General features: G+C 39.0%; 2 protein-coding genes across 6 annotated transcripts in view; one reads left to right on the top strand and one right to left on the bottom strand.

Annotated features, from left to right (window-relative positions):
* The window catches only part of APC (APC regulator of WNT signaling pathway), a 132738-nt gene that overhangs the window by 82933 nt on the left and 26346 nt on the right, over positions 1-23459 (bottom strand). Inside the window, exon 1 of one of the 5 annotated variants that reach the window (XM_035015466.1) lies at positions 15964-16313. The exons of the other annotated variants lie outside the window; for them this stretch is intronic. The gene's annotated coding sequence lies outside the window, so the exon portion shown is untranslated. Of the gene's footprint in view, positions 1-15963; positions 16314-23459 lie in introns of those variants that run through there. 5 annotated transcript variants of the gene reach the window in all.
* On the top strand, positions 5883-6847 carry LOC118017546 (ubiquitin thioesterase OTUB1-like). Its single transcript, XM_035015515.1, has one exon. The coding sequence runs from the start codon at positions 5883-5885 to the stop codon at positions 6696-6698; it is 816 nt and encodes a 271-aa protein (XP_034871406.1). The 3' UTR covers positions 6699-6847.

The following is a 23459-nucleotide window of genomic DNA, read 5'->3' on the forward strand; positions in this document are numbered from 1 at the left end:
AGAAAGAAAGAAAGAAAGAAAGAAAGAAAGAAAGAAAGAAAGAAAGAAAGAAAGAAAGAAAGAAAGTAAGTAAGTGCAGGTCACTACTCATATGGTCCATCCTGTTATATCAAAAATAAAAGAACTGTGTAAGGATAAAAAATGTCATTGAAAGGATATGCAAAAATACAGTCACTGACTCTAGAAATAAAAGGCCTGAGGTGTGTTGAGAAGCAGCCTTCCTTTTTATTGATTACCCTTTGGTAGTTTGAAGATCAAAGCAAAAAGTTGATTCTTTGAAAAGGCTAAATAGGATTACACAGACAGACGAGACCAAAGAACTTGAACAAAATGTGAGGGGTCGGGGAGGCTGCTTTAAGAAGAAATAGGAAATCTTAATAGTTCTGTAACTACCGAAAAATTAGAACAGTAGTTAAATATCTTCTCCCTTCTCCTCCCAACACACAAAGAAAATAAACATTTAAGAAACAAATCATTCTGACCTTATAAAAACTTTCCCAGGAATAGAAATAAATAGGAAATATTCCCTAATGCATTCAATGAGGCCAATATAATCGTGATATGAAAGTCAAAGGTAGTGTGAAAATAATTAAGGGCTAATATTATGAATGTTGATATAAAAATCCTGAACAAAGTTTCAGGAAACAATACATTAGTATACAGTAAAGAAACTACAACAGAAGCAGGCTGAGTTTATTCTATGAATGCAAGGATAGCTTAACATTAGATCATTTATATGTCATTCACTACATTAAAATACTAAAGAAAAGGGGTGCCTGGGTGGCTCAGTTGGTTAAGCGTCCACCTTTGGCTCAGGTCATGATCCCAGGGTCCTGGGATGGAGGCCTTACTTGGACTCCCTGCTCAGCAGGGAGTCTGCTTCTCCCTCTCCTTCTGCCCCTCCCACTGCTCGTGTGTTTGTGCACGCAATCTCTAATAAATAAGTAAAATCTAAAAAAAATACAATACTAAATAAGAAAAATCATATGATCATCTCAATAGACAAAGAAAAAACATTTGATAAAAGTCATAAGCTATTCAAGATAAAAACTCTTAATAAACTGGAAACAGGGAAACTGCAAAAAATGTACAGTAAACATTTTTATTTATTTTTAAGATTTTATTCATTTATTTGTCAGAGAGAGAGAGAGAGCAAGCACAAGCTGGGGGGGGGGGGGCAGGCAGAGGGAGAAGCAAGCTCCCCACTGAGCAAGGAGCCCGGGATGCGGGACTCGATCCCAGGACCCTGGGATCATGACCTGAGCTGAAGGAGATGCTTAACCGACTGAGCTACCCAGGCACCCAGTAAACATTTTTAATAGTGTAATGCTGGAGACATTCTTTTTATTTTAAAATTTTTTAAAGATTTTATTTATTTTTGAGAGAGAAAGAGCGAGAGCAAGAGTGCACGAGGGGAGAGGCAGAGGCAGAAGCAGACTCCCTGCTGAGTAGGGAGCCCAATGGGGAACTCGATCCCAGGACCCTGGGATCATGACCTGAGCAGAAGGCAGACATTTAACCAACTGAGCCACCCAGGCATCTGAGACATTCTTTTTAAAATCAAGAACAAGATAAGGATGTCTACTATTAAACATTTTTATTCAACATAATCTTGGAAGTCCTAATTAGCACAGTAAATTACTAGAAAGAATAACGATTGGAAAGGCAGAAACAAAACAGAAAAATCTTTTTTTAAAAAGATTTTATTTATTTATTTGACAGAGAGAGAGAGCACAAGCAGGGGGAAGTGGCAGAGGGAGAGGGAGAGAGAGAAATAGGGAGCCCAAAGTGGGACATGATCCCAGGATTCTGGATCATGACCTGGGCTGAAGGCAGATGCTTAACTGACTGAGCCACTCAGGCACCCCAGAAAAATCTTAAATATGAAAATTTAACAAGTTAGATAAAAAAAATCAATATACCGAAAAAAAAATTTTAATTCCAAGCAGAGCACCTCACCTATTTTTAATTATTTTCTCTTTATTTAACAACCAATGCAGGTTCTTATCCTCCATTCTACTTCTCTTCCAATTCTCTGCTAAGACCCAATAAGTCATGATGTGCGGTTTCTAATCTGCTATATTCTTTGCCTACTCCTTCTTCTTTCCTTACATTCTGCAAATGGCTACTTAATTTGGATAGGCTCCATCCAAGCCCATCCCAAGTAAGGTCAAACTCCTAGATGGCCACCAAAATTATGTGAAACAGAGGCTGGTAAACATTTTCCACAAAGGTCAGGTAATAAAAAAGGCTTTACGGGCCCTATGATTTCTGTCACATCTACCTCTGTTGCTTCTAACACAAAAGCAGCCATAGATAATACATAAATAAATGGGCACGACCAGGAGCGCCTGGGTGGCTCAGTTGGTGTCCAACTCTTGATTTTGGCTCAGATCCTGGTCTCGGGGTCCTGGGTCCTGGGATCAAGCCCAGCATTGGGCTCTGGGTTCAGCAGAGAGTCTGCTTGAGATTCTCCTTCTCCCTCTGCCCCTCCCCTCACTGAGTGCACTCTCTCTCTCAATAAAATCTAAAAAAAAAAAAAAGTGGGCATGACCATGTTCCAATAAAACCTAGTTTACAAAAACAGCAGTGGTTTGCTGACCCCTGGCCCAAAGCATGAATTCCCAATTCTGGCTTTTCAACACCCAAAGTATGACAAATAATTTCAAAGGCTACTAAAATTTTCAAGATTAATATTTCACTTTTATTTTTTTTTTAAAGATTTTATTTATTTATTTGACAAGAGAGAGACACAGCAAGAGGGAACACAAGCAGGGGGAATGGGAAAGGGAGAAGCAGGCTTCCTGCGGAGCAGGGAGCCCCATGTGGGGCTCAATCCCAGGACCCGGGGATCATGACCTGAGCTGAAGGCAGACGCTTAACGACTGAGCCACCCAGAGGCCCCTTTATTTCACTTCTAAATAACAGGAAGTAACCTGCTATGCTGGAAAGAACAGAGAACTAGGAAGTCTTAGGTCCTTGATTAATTTTCAGCAATCATTTTTAATTTCCATGATTTCTTCATCTTCCAGAAATTTGTTGGAAATCTCTATTTGGCCCTCTCACTCTATGGTATTATAAGTACATATCTTTAACATTTTTTTTTTTACCATCACTTAAATGGGGTTTTAGGAGAAAGAAGTGATAAATACAAGTGATTAATTTACTAGCTGGTATCAGAAATTCTATTTTTACATTAAGGTCTTTAATTCACATAGAATTTCTATTTTTATATATGGTATGAATATAGTGCTTTAATTTTATTGTCTCTCATATGGATAACCAATTACACCAGCACTACTTATTAAACATTTCCTTTCCACTGAACAGAAATGTATTTATCATATGCTAAATTCTCATGTATACTTAAAACTGTCACTGCATACATTTATATTAATTTGAGACAGATTACATTTCTATGGTACTAAATCTTAGCTCTCTGTGTCATGAATAATTCAGGTCCTTCAATCAAATTTTCTAGTTTTTTTCAAGAGAAGGTTCTATGCTTTATCAAATTTATTTCTGGGTTTTTTTGTTGTGAATAAACACCACCATTCCATGCCAGATACTGCTAGTACAGATAAAAGCTACTGATTTTATTTAATACATAACCCTTATGTACCCACCTTTTCAAACTATCCCATTAGTTCTAATAGTTTTTCTTGTGGATTTTCTGGCTATAATCATATAATTTATAATTAAAGGTCATTTTGTCTCTTCTTTCCCAGTATTTACACCTCGTTTCTTTTTCTTAACAGTTACCTGGAAACTTCAAAATAATGTTGAATAGTGATCTTATCCCTGATTTGAATGGGAACGGTTTAGTGTTTCACCATATATACATATATAAATAGTCTTACTCTTTAAGATTTCTGTAAATACTTCTTAGGTATTTTCCTTAAAGTTTTTTTTTTTTTTAAAGGATTTTATTTACTTATTTGAGAGAGACAGTAAGCGAGAGAGAGAGCACGAGCAGGAGGAGGAGCAGAGGGAGAGGAGGAAACAGACTCCCCACTGAGCAGGGAGCTTGACATGGGGCTAGATCCCCCGGACTCTGGGATCATGACCCAACTGAACCACCCAGGCGTCCCTTCCTTTAAGTTTTTATTAGGAGTAGTTTCTAAATGTTTTTACAACACCTTTTTTTTTTAAAAAAAAGATTTTATTTATTTATTTGACAGAGAGAGAGTGAGAGCAGGAACACAAGCAGGGGGAGTGGGAGAGGGAGAAGCAGGCTTCCCGCTGAGCAGGGAGCCCTATGTGGGCTCGATCCCAGGACCCTGGGACCATGACCTGAGCCGAAGGCAGATGTTTAACGACTGAGCCACCCAGGCGCCCCTACAACACCTTTTGATAAAACATAGAACTATATAGTTTTTTCTTTTAATTTGTTGCTGTCAATTATAAGATTTTCTTATTTTGACCCATCCTCTTCTGTTCCTGCAACAAACCATACTTGTTCATGATTTTACTAGTTTGTTCATTTTTCACATTTTACATAGAAGTGTTTTCCTCTTTATTTATTTCTTGCTAATTTATAATTTCAATAGATTTCATCTTTGAGGGGCGCCTGGGTGGCTCAGTCATTAAGTGTCTGCCTTCGGCTCAGATCATGATCCCAGGGTCCTGGGATCGAGCCCCACGTTGGGCTCCCTGCTCTGCGGGAAGCCTGCTTCTCCCTCTCCCACTCCCCTGCTTGTGTTCCCTCTCTTGCTGTGTCTCTCTCCCTCAAATAAATAAATAAAATCTTAAAAAAAAGAAAAAGATTTCCTCTTTGATCTAGGGGGTACCTGGAAGACCCTTCTTAATTATTAGGTGTATAAGATGACTTTTGAGGCATTTTTTTATTGCTACTAATTTCTTATTTATTAGACTGGAGACTGCTGCCTACAAAACTGCTATTATTTGGAATTTTTTTAAGGTTTGTCTCGTAGCCAAGAACATGATTAATTTTCATAAATATCCCATTGAAATTTTAAAAAAAGGAAAAAGTATAAAAAGTTCTATCATTTAAATCCCCTATACATGTGCTTTTCTTTGTATTTGGCATGTGAAATTTAGAAAGCCTACCATTTATTGCATACTTACAATATGCTATGTAGTATAAGTGCCCTACATATGTGTGTGTGTGTATTTATATATCTCATCTACTCTTAAAATTCTGAGGTAGGTATCACTTACCATTTTAGAGTTAGATTTCAAAATGCTAAATAACTTTCCTAAGAATACAAATCAAGTTGTTAAGCCAGAATTCAAACTCCTCTATCTGTTTCCAATGCTCATGCTTTGAAAGACCATATAATATAATACTACCGCTATGTGGCTTTCATGACCTGTTATACCTGATAACAGTCTACCTTCCAAACTTATTTTCTATTAGGTCTCAATATAAAGTCTCTCCTCAAGTCCCTCGTCATTATTCCGTACAGATTATTTTGTACTTTTGTTCACAATTCATCTCCTTTTTGAATACCCCATCCTTTTTCCTCTGCTTTGCTAACGTATCTCCATCCTTTAAGGCCTAGTTCTGTTGCCTTACATAAAACCTTCCTGTCCTTTCCAGCCAATAATGAGTCTCTGTTGACTATACAGTAAATACCACAAAACTTGGCTTACCTATTCTCTAACTATTCCATTTTACTTTAGTGAGTTTTGTTTCTCCACCTTTAAGACAAGGTTTATTATTGAATACTTAGCTTTTGTAATTCCCAAAATGCTTTATTCTATGATAGCCACAAAAAGACAAATACATGCAAGAATAAACTGAAGTAGTGCTTTATCAGCCACGGGGGGCAAAGGAGAGAAAACAAGGGTACAAATTCAAAGAATGTCTAAGATGACTTTCCCATTAAAATAGCAAGATGATGGGGCGCTGTTTAAAGATGGCGGCGGAGGAACCTCAGCAGCAGAAGCAGGAGCCGCTCGGCAGCGACTCGGAAGGTGTTAACTGTCTTGCTTATGATGAAGCCATCAGGGCTCAGCAGGACCGAATTCGGCAAGAGACTGCTGTGCAGAACCCCCTGGTCTCGGAGCGCCTGGAGCTTTCGGTCCTGTACAAGGAGTATGCTGAGGATGACAACATCTATCAACAGAAGATCAAGGACCTCCACAAAAAGTACTCATACATCCGCAAGACCAGGCCCGACGGAAACTGCTTCCACCGAGCTTTCGGATTCTCGCACTTGGAGGCGCTGCTGGACGACAGCAAGGAATTGCAGCGGTTTAAGGCCATGTCCGCCAAGAGCAAAGAGGACCTGGTGTCCCAGGGCTTCACCGAGTTCACAATCGAGGATTTCCACAACACGTTCATGGACCTGATCGAGCAGGTGGAGGAGCAGACCTCCGTAGCCGACCTGCTGGCCTCCTTCAACGACCAGAGCACCTCGGACTACCTGGTGGTGTACCTGCGGCTGCTCACGTCGGGCTACCTGCAGCGGGAGAGCAAGTTCTTCGAGCACTTCATCGAGGAGGGGCGGACGGTCAAGGAGTTCTGTCAGCAGGAGGTGGAGCCCATGTGCAAGGAGAGCGACCACATCCACATCATCGCGCTGGCGCAGGCCCTGAGCGTCTCCAACCAGGTGGAGTACATGGACCGCGGCGAGGGCGGCACCACCAACCCGCACATCTTTCCCGAGGGCTTCGAGCCCAAGGTGTACCTCCTGTACCGGCCCAGACACTACGACATCCTCTACAAATAGGGCTGGCCCCGCCCGCCGCTGCCCCGCCTGTCCTCCCCTCTGCCAGGCGCTAGACATGTACAGAGGTTTTTTGTGGTTGTAAATGGTCATTTTTCACCCCCCTCCCTGTCACGCAACCTTCCACATTTTATTAAAGGGGATGCTGGTGGTGAAAAAAAAAAAAAAGTAAGATGATGGATTTCTCTCTGTGGCTATACAATTCAAATCAACGAACATTTGAGGACTTATTATTCACAAGACACCATACACATATTATAAGGAGACTTTGTAGCTTGAATTGTGTTCCCCAAAAAGATATGTTGAGTCATAGGTAGCTGGCCCCTAGTATCTCTGAAAAGTGACCTTATTTGAAAAGAGGATCTTCACACATACACTCAAGTTAAGATAAAGTCTTACTGGATTAGGGTGGGCCCTAAATCCAATGACTGGTACCCTTAAAGGAAGGCTGTGTGAAGAAATGGACACAGAGACCTAGGGAAAACACCATGTGACAATGGAGGCAAAGACTGGAGTAAGAGAGATGCAAGCAAAGGAATGCCCAAGATTGCCAGCAACCACCAGGAGCTGGGGAGAGAGGCATGGAACAGATTCTCCCTCATTGTCTCCAGAAGGAACCAACCTTAAGAACACCTTGATTTTGGACTTTTAGCCTCCAGAACTGTGAGGGAATAGATTTCTATAACCACCAGTCTGTGGTACTCCATCACAAGAGCCTTACAAGACTAGGAGGAAAGGTAAGTTGACACATTCCTTATTCTCAAGTATCTTATTATCTAGCAAAGGAGTAATATTCCATTAGGAAAGGTATATTGGGTCAGTATACAAATATATCGATACTTGTGTCCCACCTTACATTCTCTTGGCTTCCTTTGACTCTAGTCATTGGTGCATCAATCAGCTCACTGCAGATGTAAACTGATGGTACATTAGCTGCACCGGGTATCTTTTGCATTTTGTCCTAGAGATACCCCAGTATAGGTCCCCAACATTCATGCATGTACAACCTATAAAAGAATGAACATTTGATGGAGCAATCCTCGACTAAAGGGAAATGGAAGCTAGTATATATAATTCTTTCCTATGGTTGGACAATTCTACGTGGTTCCTCAAAAAGTCCTGACAGATCAAGCCACAGTTGTCCAAAGTGGTGACCAACTTGAGAACATATGCTTATCCTGGCTGTTCCTCTTCACTACTTAACTCCTTTTAGTCCTCTACTCCTGGATCACTTCCCAAAGAAAGTATTTCACCCAAAGTCTTGTCTCAAGATTCTGACTTACAGGGGACCCAGGCTAAGATACAAATTACCTACAATTCAAAGGCAAATTTGTATTTAAAAACATCTGATAGAAGCTATGGGAGTTACACCTTGCTGAGAGAATTAGGAAAAGCGTTCAGAATGTAAAAGTATTTAAGAAGGGACTTGAAAGATGGCATAACTGCTAATAAACATAAATGTGAGAGGATAGTATTTCAGAAAACAGAACAGCATAATCAAAGTTCAGAAGTTGGAAAAATGATATATATTTGGGGGAATGGACAGCAGTTTAACTTAACTGAAATTCAGTGTAGAGGAATCACAGAAAAAAGGGAGGGGTAAGAGCATAAATATGGATGGGAACCACATTGTGGCTAGGTGATTTCGCAATGTGAGGAAGAGGAGGTTTGGATAAAGTAGCTACAGAAATGGTGTGATAACAAGCCTAAAAGGTACAAGGCCATGCTGCTTTAACATTTCTCACTTTCTATTATAAACTATCTCAGAAGTAGCTAATATACTGACACACGTTAAGTGATACTAAAACCGAGAATCTAAAAATAGCTAGTGGAAATATATTTTAATATTCTTCAATGTTCTATTTATTTACCATATGAGTGACATTATATACTACTACACTTTAAATAAATGTGGTAAATGAAAATGTGAATTTACCGGGCGCCTGGGTGGCTCAGTTGGTTGAGCGACTGCCTTCAGCTCAGGTCATGATCCTGGAGTCCCGGGATCGAGTCCCACATCGGGCTCCCTGCTCAGCAGGGAGTCTGCTTCTCCCTCTGACCCTCCCCCCTCTCATGTGCTCTCTCTCTCATTCTGTCTCTCAAATAAATAAATAAAATCTTAAAAAAAAAAAAAGAAAATGTGAATTTACCTAAAAAAGTAACATTATTCACCAAAATATAACTCAAAAAAACCCCCACAAAAACTAAAACTCAAAAACTTCAGCCTAAAGGATAAAGAAAGAACTGTGTATATATATACCAATAGTAGACAGAATAATGGCCCCGTGAAGATGTCCACATCCTTATCCCTGAAGCTCTTTATATGGTTAAAGGGACTTTGCAGATGTGATTAAGTTAAGGGTCTTAACATGGGGAGATTTTACTGAATTATATAGGTGGACCTAAGGTAGTCACAAGGGGTCTTGGTCTTCTAAGGAGATGGAAGGGTCAGAGTCAGAGAAGCATATGTAACAACAGAAGCAAAGGGTCAGAGAGAGATTTAGTATGCTGCTGGCACTGAAGACAGAGGAAGGGACCAGAAGTCAGTACAGGTGGCCCCTAGAAGCTAGAAAAAAGGAAATGGGTTCTCCCCTATAGCCTCTGGAGGAAGTGCAGCACGCTGCTATTTTGATTTTGGGCCAGTGAAAACCATTTCAGACTTCTGACCTCTAGGGCTATAAGAAAATAAAGTGCTGTGTTAAACCACCAAATTTGTGGAAATTTATTACAACAGCAATAGGAAAAAATGCCCTATGATCCAGTGATCCTTCTCCTGGGAAAAAATTCCACTGAAACTTCTTACTGGCCATGTAGTGATCTTAAAATATACCCACAATTTGACTCTATCCCTTCAAAAGGTAGAGCTTAATTTATCTCCTTTTATGTGGACTGGACTTAATAATGACTCACTTCTTTTTTTTTTTAAAGATTTTATTTATTTATTTGACAGAGAGAGGCAGTGAGAGAGGGAACACAAGCAGGGGGAGTGGGAGAGGGAGAAGCAGGCTTCCCGCAGAGCAGGGAGCCCGATGTGGGGCTCGATCCCAGGACCCTGAGATCATGACCTGAGCCGAAGGCAGACGCTTAACGACTGAGCCACCCAGGCGCCCCAATAATGACTCACTTCTAATAAAGAAAATATGGTAGCAGTGTGGCTTTTGAGACTATGTCATAGATGGCTTCCTTCTTCCTTCTTGTTCTTTCTCTCTGGGATCAGTAGAAGAAGCCAGCGGCCCTGTCATGAAGATATTCAAGCAACTCCATGGAGAGGCCTGTGGCAAAGCACTGAGGCCTCTTGCCAACAGTCAAGAGAAACAGACTATGTGAGTGAGCCATCTTGGAAGTGAATCCTCCAGTTTAGTCAGGCCTTTAGATGACTGCAGCCCTGGCTGACATCTTGACTGCAACTTCATGAGAGATTCTGAGCTGGACCACACAACTAAGACATTCTTAAATTTCTCCATAGAAACTCTAAAATAATAAATATTTGTTGTTTAAGCCACTAAGATTTGAGGTAATTTGTTATACGGATAGGTAAATAACATAGTCTAAAAAGAGTCACACAGAAGGATATACACCATAGCAGTGTTTGTGGTAAAAGAGATTTGGAAAAAACCTAGGATCTTCACTACAGGAACAGTCATAGATATTACCTAACACTATACAGAAGAGTTAGCACCAAAAACTAGACAAAATACATAGATCTTAAAAACAGTATTGAATTATAAACGTTCCAAAATTATGTAAATTAAAAAACAAATTTAGGATGGGGCACACCTGGGTGGCTCAGTCAGTTAAGCATCTTTTTTTTTTTTTTTAAAGATTTTATTTATTTGACAGAGAGAGACACAGCGAGAGAGTGAACATAAGCAGGGGTGAGTGGGAGAGGGAGAAGCAGGCCTCCCGCCGAGCAGGAAGCCCGATGCAGGGCTCGATCCCACTGGGATCATGACCTGAGCCGAAGGCAGACGCTTAACGACTGAGCCACCCAGGTGCCCCTGGACTTTTTTAAAAACACTTTATTTATTATTTTTTTTTATTTGACAGAGTGAGAGAGAGAGAGCGAGTACAAGTGAAGTTAGGGGCAGAGGGAGAAGCAGACTCCCCATTGAGCAGGGAGCCAGAGGTGGGGCTCAATCCCAGGACTCCGGGATCATGACCTGAGCCAAAGGCAGACGCCTAACCGACTGAACCACCTAGGTGCCCCAAGCATCCGACTCGTGATTTCTGTTCAGGTCATGACTGCAGGGTTGTGAAATCAAGCCCCGCATGGGCATGGAGCCTGTTTGAGACTCTCCCCCCAACCCAAAAAAGAAAAGCCAAATTTGGATACATATCCCAAAGAAATAAAAGCAGGGATTTAAAGAGATTATCTGTACATCCACGTTCACAGCAGCATTATTCACAACAGCCAAAGGTGGAAGTGACCCAGGAGTCCATCCACAGATGAACGGATAAATAAACTGTGGTATACATTTTCAGCCTCACAAAGGAAGGGTATTGTGACACATGCTACAACATGGATGAACCCTGAAGACATTATGCTAAGTGAAATAAGCCAGTCACAGAGGGACAAATATTGTATTATTCCTCTTATATGAAGTACCTAGGAAGTCAAATTTATAGAAAGTGAAAGAAAAATGGTGCCAGGGCTGTAGACAGGAGGAAATGGGGAGCTGGTGTTTAACGGGTACAGTTTCAGCTGGGGAACATGAAAAAGTTCTGGAGATTGGTTGTGGTACCTTCACAACAATATGAATATACTTAATGCCACAGAACTATTATATACTCAAAAAAGGTTAAGATGGTAAATTTTAGGTATGTATATTTTACCACAATAAAAATCCTCATTAACTACAGAAAAAATGGGCACATAAAATGAGGCTAAATATTTCACAAGAACTGATGCATATATATTTTTAAAGATTTTATTTATTTGAGAGAGACAGAGAAAGATAGGGAGAGAGAGCATGAGCAGGGGGGAGAGGGAGAAGCAGGCTCTCTGCTCAGCAAGGAGCCAGCCCAATGTGGGGCTCGATCCCAGCACCCTGGGATCATGACCTAAGCTGAAGGCAGACGCTTAACCAACTGAGCCACCCAGGCACCCCAGAACTGATGCATATTTAAGAACACATTTGAATGAGTGCCTAAAAAGGGAGTGGGAGTATGGTAAGAGAATAAAGGGAATAAGGCTTGCCCTACATGGACTGATGATGTCATGATTTGATTGACAAAAATCAATTTTCAAGAACATATCTAATACATAACATGAGAGATGCCACCTATACCCAAACAAGAGCTGGTATAACTTTCCTTCTAGAAGTTGACCCTACAGAAATCAAGAACCACAGATAATTGACTATGAGCACTAGAAGATCTAGAAATCACTTCATCTAACCTTCTCATTTTACATTCAAGACCCTTCAAAGTAATTTACTTTTCAGAATTATCTGTGATTCCAAGCAGATTTTTATAAAGCATGGTGTTTCACATAGCAAACTACTACATTCCTCTAAATTAGAAGATATCTTAGATGATATAAACCTTTAGAGATCCCAGGAGTAGCCAAAGCAATAACTAGCAATAACATTTCTTCTTTTTTTTTTTTTTTAAGATTTTATTTATTTATTCATGAGAGATAGAGAGAGAGGAGCGGGGAGCCTGATACGGAACTCGATCCCAGGACCCTGGGATCATGACCTGAGCTGAAGGCAGACGCTTAACCAACTGAGCCACCCAGGCGTCCCACTAGCAATAACATTTCACTTAGTTCTATTATGTTTCTTAGAGGTAGGTTTCCATGTCTTATTTGACTCTCCAGATCATTTTACTGGTCTGGCATTAAGTAGGTACTCAAATACATAGTGAATGTACACCCTCAGGTATTAGTCATCTTCTATCAAAATGCCCTATCTCATCTTGTTTCCTATGTAATGTTTCACTCAGATTGTAATACCAAAAAAAAAGAGAGAAAGAAAGAAAAAAAAAAACAGAGGGGGAAGGTCAAAATTAAGAAATTAAGGAGAACATTTAATATAAAAAGGCTGGCTAAATTGTAATTAATGACAGCAAAAAATAGAGAAAAATGATAAGACAAAAATCCACAGAGCATCAATAAATAGCTTTCAGTTCATAGACATACTTATGAATATTTAACTTTTGAATTCCTTAATAGTTCAATTTCAAAGACCACAAAAGCCAACAGTTCAATCTTAGGTATTTCACACCACAAGGGGAAAGAAATCAACTTTTCTTATTTCAGTTATTTCTTATTTAATTCCAGAAAATACCCCAATCTAAGGCTATTCTATTTAGAAGTGTGCATATGATTAATAAGATGATCTTTAAAAAAAAGTATGTTATGAATGTCATTATGGAAACTGCTATCTCTCCATTTGCTTGCTATCAGGTATTTTACAAAGCATTCTAATATCACGGTTAAAAAGTCAATACCAAGTAAGATTTATTTTTCATTTAATGAATAATTTGTCGATGACTTATATTGCTTTTCAAATAATTTCTATTATATGCTGTTTTATACATTATGTAATGAGACATATTATGAAATAGTTTTATAGACCTATGTTCTTTACATCCTTATACAACACATGACCTTGGATAAAGTCACAACATAATTAATAATACTCTTAACATTTAAAATGAAAATAATGCTACACCGAGCTATTTAGATAGTAAAAGAAGATAATCATAAACTCTCAAAGACTATCCTAACTTGAGGTTCAAAGAACTAAATGGTACTAGCTATTAAGCTTCATTTGCAATTTTAATGTGACATCTTTAATTCTAGCTACAGTTTCCATCAGATTTTTAAAAAGAGATCTTAAGGACTATTAACCCTGATATCCATGATCAAATAATTCTTAAAGCAGAAATAATTGTTTAAATAAAGAATAAAATTGCTTTATCAGTGGAAACATTATATAGCCTAATTTATTCAAGTCCAATTCCTTATGTTGAAAAAAAATTACTGAAACAAAATTCCAGGTTCTCTGAAGACTTTCTACTATATAAGCACGATTTAAGAGACACTGTCACTGATCCTGAAGGGCTTTACAAAGCCGCTGCCATCCTGTTCAGGGAGTAGGGAGGTGTGGCAGGCTGGCTACCATAATATGCATAAAGATACAGTATTTAAAACCGTGTTTAATCTGAAAACATATGTTTTTAGACATTTAAGAAAAAGAAAAAAATAAGTGCAATGAAAACACTCTATATCAAGAGTGTATCTTAAGAGTATTTACTAAACAGAAATACATCTAAAAGAAAAACCTTGGTGCTTTAATTTAAAATATTTGCCTTTAGAGTTTATTCAGTAATATCTAAAAGTAAAGAGTAATAAAAAATTACTTAATATAGATCTTAAGTATTAATCCTATGAAAAATCTGTCACTATAATTTTTCATAAAGTAATTCACATTATTGTGATTTACTCCTGAATAACCTAATTGATGGCATAAAGCTACACTAACAAAGGAAAAGAGCCACACTGCTTCATACATAATTTATTAACATTTCCTATAGGATTTATGTTAAAGCAAAGAATTTTAACATCTCTTTTGTGATGCAGAATCAAAGTGTCTGATACATCCCACCGTCAAAACATTTCAGCCTGGTATTTTTCCTACTTTAAAAAATTAAACATTTTTTTCCTCCTATTCAGGTTGCAATTATACACCATGGCTTCTTGTAAATGGACTTCTACCACCAGCACTGCTGCAAGGTTTCTTATTCCTCTGCAGTTGTCTTTTCAACCTCACAGAGGGAGAAGAGCACTGCTGCAGTCATCTACAAGAAGCCACTACCATTTCGACTTGTAACTAACAAAGGCGCTGGTATTTTTTTTTGCCATCCTATTCAGAGACAATTCATTTAGATGTGTTGCAAAAGCAGGCACTTTTGGTGACCAAAATTTCTCCCATCAACCAAAACCACCACTCAAGCTCTGCAGTACCTGCCTCCTCCTCTTCCTCCTCTCCCAAGTAGCCCTGTCCACTAGGTTCACATCAGCCATCAGCAGCAGCTTTGTATCCCCTCTCTTGGCTACCACTGCATAGGTCCTTGTGGCCAGGGAGGAAAAAAAGCCTTTCAATGGGCTAGAGCTTTTGCTTCTCGCCATGAATATGCTCCATTCTTTGTTGTCCTCTACCCGTTTCCTTAGATACTGTTATTGCACTCTGTCAACAGGCATTATAAAAACAAAACCTCCTTCTAGCTTCAAAAACAGCTCTTTCTCACCAGACTCCCCTTAACACTCCTACCCCTCCCCCCTTCTTCCTCTTCTGTCAAAAACCCTGGATCAGAAGCACAGGAAATCCACCTCCTGTGCTGCAGTAGGGGGGAGGGGGGAGACGCCCCTGCCTCCTGGCTTGGCATGTGGCAATGGACCCTGTGCCAAGGAAAGGCCACCGGTTTCAGACAGCGCGAGGGAAAATCGCCTCCTCCTCCCCCCCGCAGCAAGCCGGGCCATCGTGGCTCCAGCACCTACCCCATTTCCGAGCCCAGCAGCACCTCCATTCCGTCTCCAGTGACACCCAGGCGGGCTGCGCCAATACAGCCACATGTCGGTCACGTGTGTCCGCGTCCAGCCAATCAGTGGGTCCCCGACGGGAATGGGGAGCGCCCTGGTCCGCATCCAGCGGATTACACAGCTGCTTCATGCTCGGCTTCCCGACCCGCACTCCGCAATAGGGCACCAAGCCCCGCCCCGCCGCACAGCAGCTGAACCCTAGCCGGCACCTAGTGCGGGTGGGTGCGCCCTCACAGCCCGGGTCCCCAGGCAACCCACAGAAGCCAAGGAAGCTGACTAGGATAATAGGGTGGGGTGGGGGAGGTCCGCAGGGCAGAAAGATTAGCGTGAGATGCTGGAGCTCTGTGGGTGAATAATAAATTACATCTCTGCTGAGATTTATAAGTTTGCAGCACAGAGGAAAAGAATTCTATTAAATGCATTATAACATAAGTTTACTTTACAAGTCACTGATTTGTTAGGTAAATCACTTGAACTATGTTTGAATTAAAAATAGCTACCACAGGGTTGCCTGGGTGGCTCAGTCCTTGGGCGTCTGCCTTCAGCTCAGGTCATAATCCCAAGGTCCAGGGATCAAGCCCCGCGTCGGGCTTCCTACTGGGCGGGAAGCCTGCTTCTCCCTCTCCCATTCACCCCTGCTTGTGTTCTCTCTCTCACTGTGTCTCTGTCAAATAAATAAATAAAATCTTTTAAAAAAATGATAAAAATAAAAAGAGTTACCACAAAAGCTGTGATGGCAGCATAGAATGGCGGAGATCAGAATCACGGAGTCACTGTCTGCTCCTGCCACTTAGTAGTTGTGTAGACTTTAGTCACTTAAAGGCTCAGTGCTTCAATTTCCTCTACAAAATGGGAGAAGTACGGAATAAAGGAGTTAATATAAATGATGCAGAATTCAGAGCAGTCCCTGACACAGTAAGTGCTATCAGCTACTCCTAACCTGAAACTTAAAACTTGTTAATGCAAATTCTACATCTCATTTAAATTAAACCACATGATGCTTAAATTACTAATATTTATAAGGTGGAAGGGCAAATTCAAATTGCCAAGAATTTAAAGTAGATTTCAATTTTGGTTTAAATTGGGGGACACCAGTGTGTCCATGATCTATTTCAATTTTTTTTTAAAGATTTTATTTATTTATTTGACAGAGAGAGACAGAGAGAGAGAAGGAACACAAGCGAGGGGAGTGAGTGAGGGAGAAGCAAGCTTCCCGCTGAGCAGGGAGCACAATGTGGGGCTCGACCCCAGGACCCTGGGACCATGACCTGAGCCAAAGGCAGACACTTAACGACTGAGCCACCCAGGTGCCCCCTATTTCAAATTTGAAAGGATATTTAACTTCAGGTTTTTAATTTTTTTTGAAGAGTTTATTTATTTATTTGACAGAGTGAGAGATAGCAAGAGCAGGAACACAAGCAGGGGGAGTGGGAAAGGTAGAAGCAGGCTTCCCGTGGAGCGGGGAGCCTGATGCGGGGCTCGATCCCAGGACCCTGGGATCATGACCTGAGCTGAAGGCAGATGCTTAACGACTGAGCCACCCAGGCACCCTAGGTTTTTAAAAGGAAATGTTATTGGGGCGCCTGGGTGGCTCAGTTGGTTAAGCGACTGCCTTTGGCTCAGGTCATGATCCTGGAGTCCTTGGATCGAGTCCCGCATAGGGCTCCCTGCTCGGCAGGGAGTCTGCTTCTCCCTCTGACCCTCCCCCCTCTCATGTGCTCTCTCTCATTCTCTCTCTCTCAAATAAATAAATAAAATCTTTAAAAAAAATAAATAAAAAAAAGGAAATGTTATTTACTATCTTTTCTCAATTTTTTAAATTAATAGCATGAAAAGAAGAAAGCTATTAAACAGCATATTTGGAGTAATTCCTTTTTATTAAAAATTGTATGAATTAGAAAAGTAACAGACATAGCAAAATGCTCATAGATGTGCACAGAACCAGTGCTCAGTGGTCATCCTTGGAAATTGGGATTTTGGAGTTTTCTCTTTTTCCTTTGTGCTTTTGAATAGTTTTTCTTTGTGTCTATCTTATAATGCCTGATATATATAGCAAATACCCTCCAAATATTTGTTGAACACATGAGCAAACACTGACCATATACTACTAGTAATTAGAAAAATTATATATTAAAAGTTTAAATATATTTAGAAACAATTTTCCTCATATTTGAAAGAAAGGAAACGTGAATCAATTTGACTCTCTCAAATAGCCCTTTCATCAGGATGACTTAGTTTTACAAAAGCCTTTCAAGAGTCTCTTACTGAAAGTGCATGATTCATTGAACAAGACTTAGTTATTTATATAGTCACTGACTATTTGTGACAAATTCAGAGTAGATAATTCCTCATAAGGCCTAAACTTCTGGAAAGAAAAAGTACCCTTCAAAACAAAGAATACACTTTAGAAGCTCCTAAAAATAACTTCTTAGTATCCTAAGAAACAATTCTATGACTCTTGACTCAGACTATGATTCAAGCTGTTCTTTAGTAATAAACCAGTTTGTAGCTAAAATATTTGTCTAAATTTTTACTGTTATGTCTTGCACAAGTCAATCAGTGACTCAAATGACAAAATTTTGTAAGAAAGCTCTGACCGTTACATGTCCATTAATCATGATAATTCAAATCTAAAAGTAAGCCAATCTAAAAACTTCACATTTTACAATATTGCCAACTGAATTATTCAGTAAGATTTTCTCTTTAAGTACTCCACAAAAGTTTGATTTGAATTTTTTTTTAAGATTTTATTTATTTATTTGAGAGAAGCAGCATGAACACGGGGCAAGGGTAGAGGGAGAGGGAGAGGCAGACTCCCTGCTGAGCAGGGAGCTCGATATGGACTGGATCCCAGGACTCTGCCTGGGATTATGACCTGAGCCGAAGATAAATGCTTAACTGACTGGGCCAGCCAGGCGCCCCTGATTTGAATTTTATTTTTAAAATATATTTAGCTATTTTAAAAACAATTAATTAAAAATATGTACAATCGACGGGGCGCCTGGGTGGCTCAGTTGGTTAAGCGACTGCCTTCGGCTCAGGTCATGATCCTGGAGTCCCGGGATCGAGTCCCGCATCAGGCTCCCTGCTTGGCAGGGAGTCTGCTTCGTCCTCTGACCCTATCCCCTCTCATGTGTTCTCTCTCTCTCATTCTCTCTCTCTCAAATAAATAAATAAATAAATCTTAAAAAAAAAAATATGTACAATCGAAATGTATTGGGCCAAGTCTGAACACAATGAAGATCATTAAAACATTAATTGGTGCTACCACGTTTGTATGTATTTCAGAATATAGCTTCTGCCATCCCTATTTGAATAAAAATGTTAGCATTAAGACTATATATGTATTTATGCACTAAAAATATTTTATGATTAAAGTGAAACACCACAGAAATAAATGTATGTTAAGGCTATTGCAAGACTGCACTGATAAACATGCTTTTGATTTCAAATATCTGTTCATTTATGATCAGATCTGATGGCTTTTAGTAAATGTTAATAAGTAAATGTTACAAATATGAACACATGGGTTCATCTTAAAAAAAGAAAACCTTCTGAACCTTCTGCAGGTTAAACAATTAATGATTAAATAAATAAATACGATTCTTAATGTCTTAAATCTTGCATTCCATTTTAACATAGGCACGTTTGGCCTAATTTTAAGACTTGTGATTTCAAAAACTGACAAGAATAATACGGGCAACATTATTAACTAGTATAAAAGGAGTTAGTTAGTGCTCCTTTCTGTTATCTTAATCGACTCTTGTGCTTTGTCAATATTTAACTCTCTTTATTGGAGACCTCAGATACAGTGAAATAGAATAGATTTATGCCTATGTAGATATCAACAAAAGTTTTTTTCTTTAAAAATAATAATTATGTATTGAAAAAGTACACACTAGTGTAAATCTAAGTTCTCCAGGTGCTAAGCCATCAGATAAAGCTCAGATTCATTTAGAAACCTCAGGTCTTTAGATTTATACTGGCTTATAGTAAGACAAAAAAGCATAAAAAGAGAATTAAATGAGACCCATTTCAAAGGCCAATTTGGTTATGAAGACCAGTTCTCCCATCTTTTCTATATTTTTCAGGACATGGGAAGAGCCGAATTGTTACAATCGCAATGGGATTTTTAGTGATGTATAAACTAAGTGGGAGATACAATCATAGTCTACTCATCTGTATATTCTATGTTACCTCAAGAGGCAAAAATTTCTCAAAATAAATTTTCCTAGCACCAAAATTCTCCCTCCAATCTTTTTCCTCTCTAATCGGCAAGTAATACCAAAATAATTTTTTACACCCCTACTCAAAGAACATTTCATGGCTTTCCACTGCTAACAGTGGCACTGAGACAGCTTGGAGTTTAATCATGGAGTGCCTTGAATGGCATATCAATTAATTAGTCTTCCTACACTAAAAGGCTTCCTACTTGTATTAAGTTTCTTATGGTTGCCACAAAAATTACCACAAAGTCCATGGCCTAAAACAACAAAATGTGTTATCTCACACTTTTGCAGTTCAGAAGTCCAAAATGGGTCTCACTCTAAGCTAAAATCAAGGTATCTACAGGGCTGCTCTCCTTCCTGGAGGCCTTAAGGCAGAATCTGTTTTGTCCTTTCTAGCTTCCAGAGACCGAATACATTCCTTGGTTCAAGGCCTCCTTCCTCCATCTTCAGAGCTAGCAACAGTGGAGCGAGTCCTCAGTTTGTAGCGCTATGACTTTGCTGCTACTGTCATCTCTTTCCTTGGCTCCTGTTCTACTTCCCTCTTACACTTTCACTTCAAGGACTCTTACACTGGTCCACCTCAACAACCCAGGACAATCTCCCTATTTTCAGGTTACCTCATTAGCGACTTTATTCCATCTGCAACCTTAATTCCTCTTTGTTACATAATCTAACATACTTACAGGTTCTGGGGATTAAGAGGTGGACATCTTTGGGGAGCCACTATTCTGCCTACCACACTACAGTTTAATCTTTATTTCAGAACTTGCATCCTAATAATAGTCCAATCAAACTAAATACTTAGCCATTTCTGTAACTCACCTTAAATGTAGGATTTTTGCCTTTATTCTAATGTGATACAGTAGAAGGTTCCAACATATAGAGATTGAAGACTAAGGCTCAAAGTTCTGAATCTTTCATTTTGTAGCTCTATGACTTTGGATAAGTCACTTAACTATTCTAAAATTTGGCTACTTTTTCATCTGTAAAATGAGAATAACTGTTTGGCTTATTATACAGCGCTGTTTAATGATCAAATGTGTAAGTCTGAACAAATTTTATAAACTATAAAATACTTTTTTGAAAGTAAAGGATTACTAATTGTTCTACTGGTCCAAATCAAGGCTCAGCTTAAATATACATTTCCACGAAGTAATCTACCATCCCATCTAGAATCAATTCACCCTCCTCTTTGCTCCATTGATACTATCTCTTTTGTGGCACACACACATTTTGCACCTTTGTGTGCACATCTCCTTTCCCATTCCTGACCATAACAATCTTGAGGGAAGAGTCACACTTGATTTTATCTTGTACATCTCATGGTATGTACCACAGTATTTTGTGCTTTACAGGTATTCACTAAATATTAGTATAAGGAATGATTTAAAATTAATCTCCAAAGGGCATCAATGCAGACATTTTCATGGGATAAAAGTAGAGCAAATGCTGAATAATGAATACCATTGCAAAATACAACTTCTACAGAAGAAACAGAATACTTTAAATAAAAGACCCTGGGTCCTGTAGATGGAAAAAACGTGATGCAGCCTTGGGACTAAGTTTCTAAGGTTAGGTGGCTGCACAGTAGAATCACTTTAGGAGCTTGAAGAATTTAAAACACCATTAAGTCAGAAACTCTAAAAATGAGGCCCAGGCATTAGTATGTGCTACCAGGATTGAGAAGTAGTAAGCTCTACTTTAGCTTTTGTTGCCAAAGTTCCTACTGCACGATGGGAGGGAGGCCTTTTTTGAAATGCCTTTTAATTTAGAGTGCTATATAGCCTGAGACATCTGCTTACAGGAGAAAAAAGTTCCTATTAGATGAAATTTAAATTAAAATAATATTGTGGATCAGTGAGGATACATGAAAATAGGCAGTAGTTTCAAAGGTCCTTAAAATGTTTACAATGCTTATATTGAAGTAAATCCAGTGAAAAATTATCCTATATATAATTAGATACATACACAAAGAGTTATATTCAAAGACACTCAGTATTGTTTACACTCTTGAAATGTTAGAAACAACCTCAACGATTGATAACAACTTGGCTAATCATACTTGTGGTACACTTAAAGAGGATTAAAATTATGTCAGATATACAATTGCATAAAAAAGCATAAAATACTTCAGAATAAATTTAACTAAACAGATGAAAGATCTGTACACTGAAAACTATAAGACACTGATGAAAGCAATTAAAGAAAACACAAATAAATACAAAGACATTCCATGATTATAGACTGGAAGAATACTGTTAAAATGTCTATACTACCCAAAGCAATCTACAGATTTAATGCAATCCCCATCAAAATTCCAACAGCATTTTACACAGAAATAGAACAAAAAATCCTAATATATTTTGTATGAAACCACAAAAGGCCCTGAATAGCCAGAGTGATCTTGAGAAAGAACAAAGCTGGAGGCACCACACTTCCTGATTTCAAACTACATTACAAACCTATAGTAATCAGAACAGTATGGGGGCGCCTGGGTGGCTCAGTTGGTTAGGCGACTGCCTTTGGCTCAGGTCATGATCCTGGAGTCCCGGGATCGAGTCCCGCATCGGGCTCCCTGCTCAGTGGGGAGTCTGCTTCTCCCTCTGACCCTCCCCCCTCTCATGCTCTATCTCATTCTCTCTCTCAAATAAATAAATAAAATCTTAAAAAAAAAAAAAAAAAGAACAGCATGGTATTGGCATAAAACCAGACATACAGGGATGGGTGCCTGGCTGGCTCAATCAGTACAATACACGACTCTTGATTTTGGGGTAGTGAGTTTGAGCCCCATCTTGGGTGTAGAGATTACTTTTTAAAAAAATTAAAAACTTAAAAGATGATCCTGGGTAGGCCCAGTGTAATCAAATGAGTCCGCAAAAGCTTCAAAGCAGTTAATGACTTCCCAATGAAATTCAAATAAATTTCAAATGCCTTACCTTGGTTTATAAAATTGTAGATATAACCTAGCTCCTGCTTCCATTCCCACTCTTCTCCCCACCTCACCTTCTCGTTGCTCTGTCTTATGCTTTTGTACTGCCTTTCCTTCAGCCTCAAGAACTCTGCTCCCACATCTTCAAATGACTGCTCCATCTTATTCAGATCTTGACATAAATGCCACATCTTCAAAGAGACCTTCCATGATTACCTTATCAACATTGGTACTGACCTTAAACTTTCTACCACAGCATGCTGTTTTGTCCTCAAATCATTTAAGATCTGAAAGGCTCTATCCATGTATCTATGTGTTTATTTTTCTGTCTCCTTAATTGCTTGCCAAACTGGAATATAAATTCCCTGAGGACAGGATTCTAGATTCTTGTGCACTGCTGTTCCCTTCACATCTAGAATAGTACTTGGTGCACGGTACACATTCAATACATACTGTTGAATGTATGAATGTAGAGGATATAAAGATGAGTGAGACATCAATTTAGAATCAAGTAGGGGGCCTAAAACATTTACAACAAAAGTTTCAATACAACGCAACGTGTATCAAAGGATGAGAGATTAGATGATTTCTGGCTAGTTGATCAAGAAAGATTTCAGACAGAAAAGAGCAACAGAACCAGCCTTGAAAGGTGTTTAGGAATTTTTCAGGACAAAGATTTTGATTTTGTCTCTTAGGTTAAAAAATTTAGACTTCACCTTATGGGCAATTAAAAATATAGGTGTTTCAAAAAAATTAGGATACACAATTAGAGGCAAAAGCCACGAAAATTAAGAAGACTAGTTTCTAGTTCTTAAGACGATAAAGAATCAGAAATTATATGTATATTACTACTAATTTATAGTTAAATTTAATGACCAAAGACTTGTTCAATTGGAAAATATAATGGCAGGGAAAAACACTAAATTTTATACTCTATAAGAAATTTAATTTTGCTTTATTTGTTGTTATTTTAGCAATTTTGACAACACTTATTAATTTTATGTTGTTAACAAAACAACAAAAAAACCACAAAGTCATCTTTGGCAACCATTTTATCC

This window comes from Mirounga leonina, unplaced genomic scaffold (assembly GCF_011800145.1).
Source record: "Mirounga leonina isolate KUSES-001 unplaced genomic scaffold, KU_Mleo_1.0 Mir_104, whole genome shotgun sequence".
In the NCBI taxonomy this organism is placed as follows: domain Eukaryota; kingdom Metazoa; phylum Chordata; class Mammalia; order Carnivora; family Phocidae; genus Mirounga; species Mirounga leonina.

What these genes read in the sequence shown, in the direction of transcription:
- LOC118017546 (XM_035015515.1), top strand. Translation starts at nt 5,883, where the DNA reads ATGGCGGCGGAGGAACCTCAGCAGCAGAAGCAGGAGCCGCTCGGCAGC.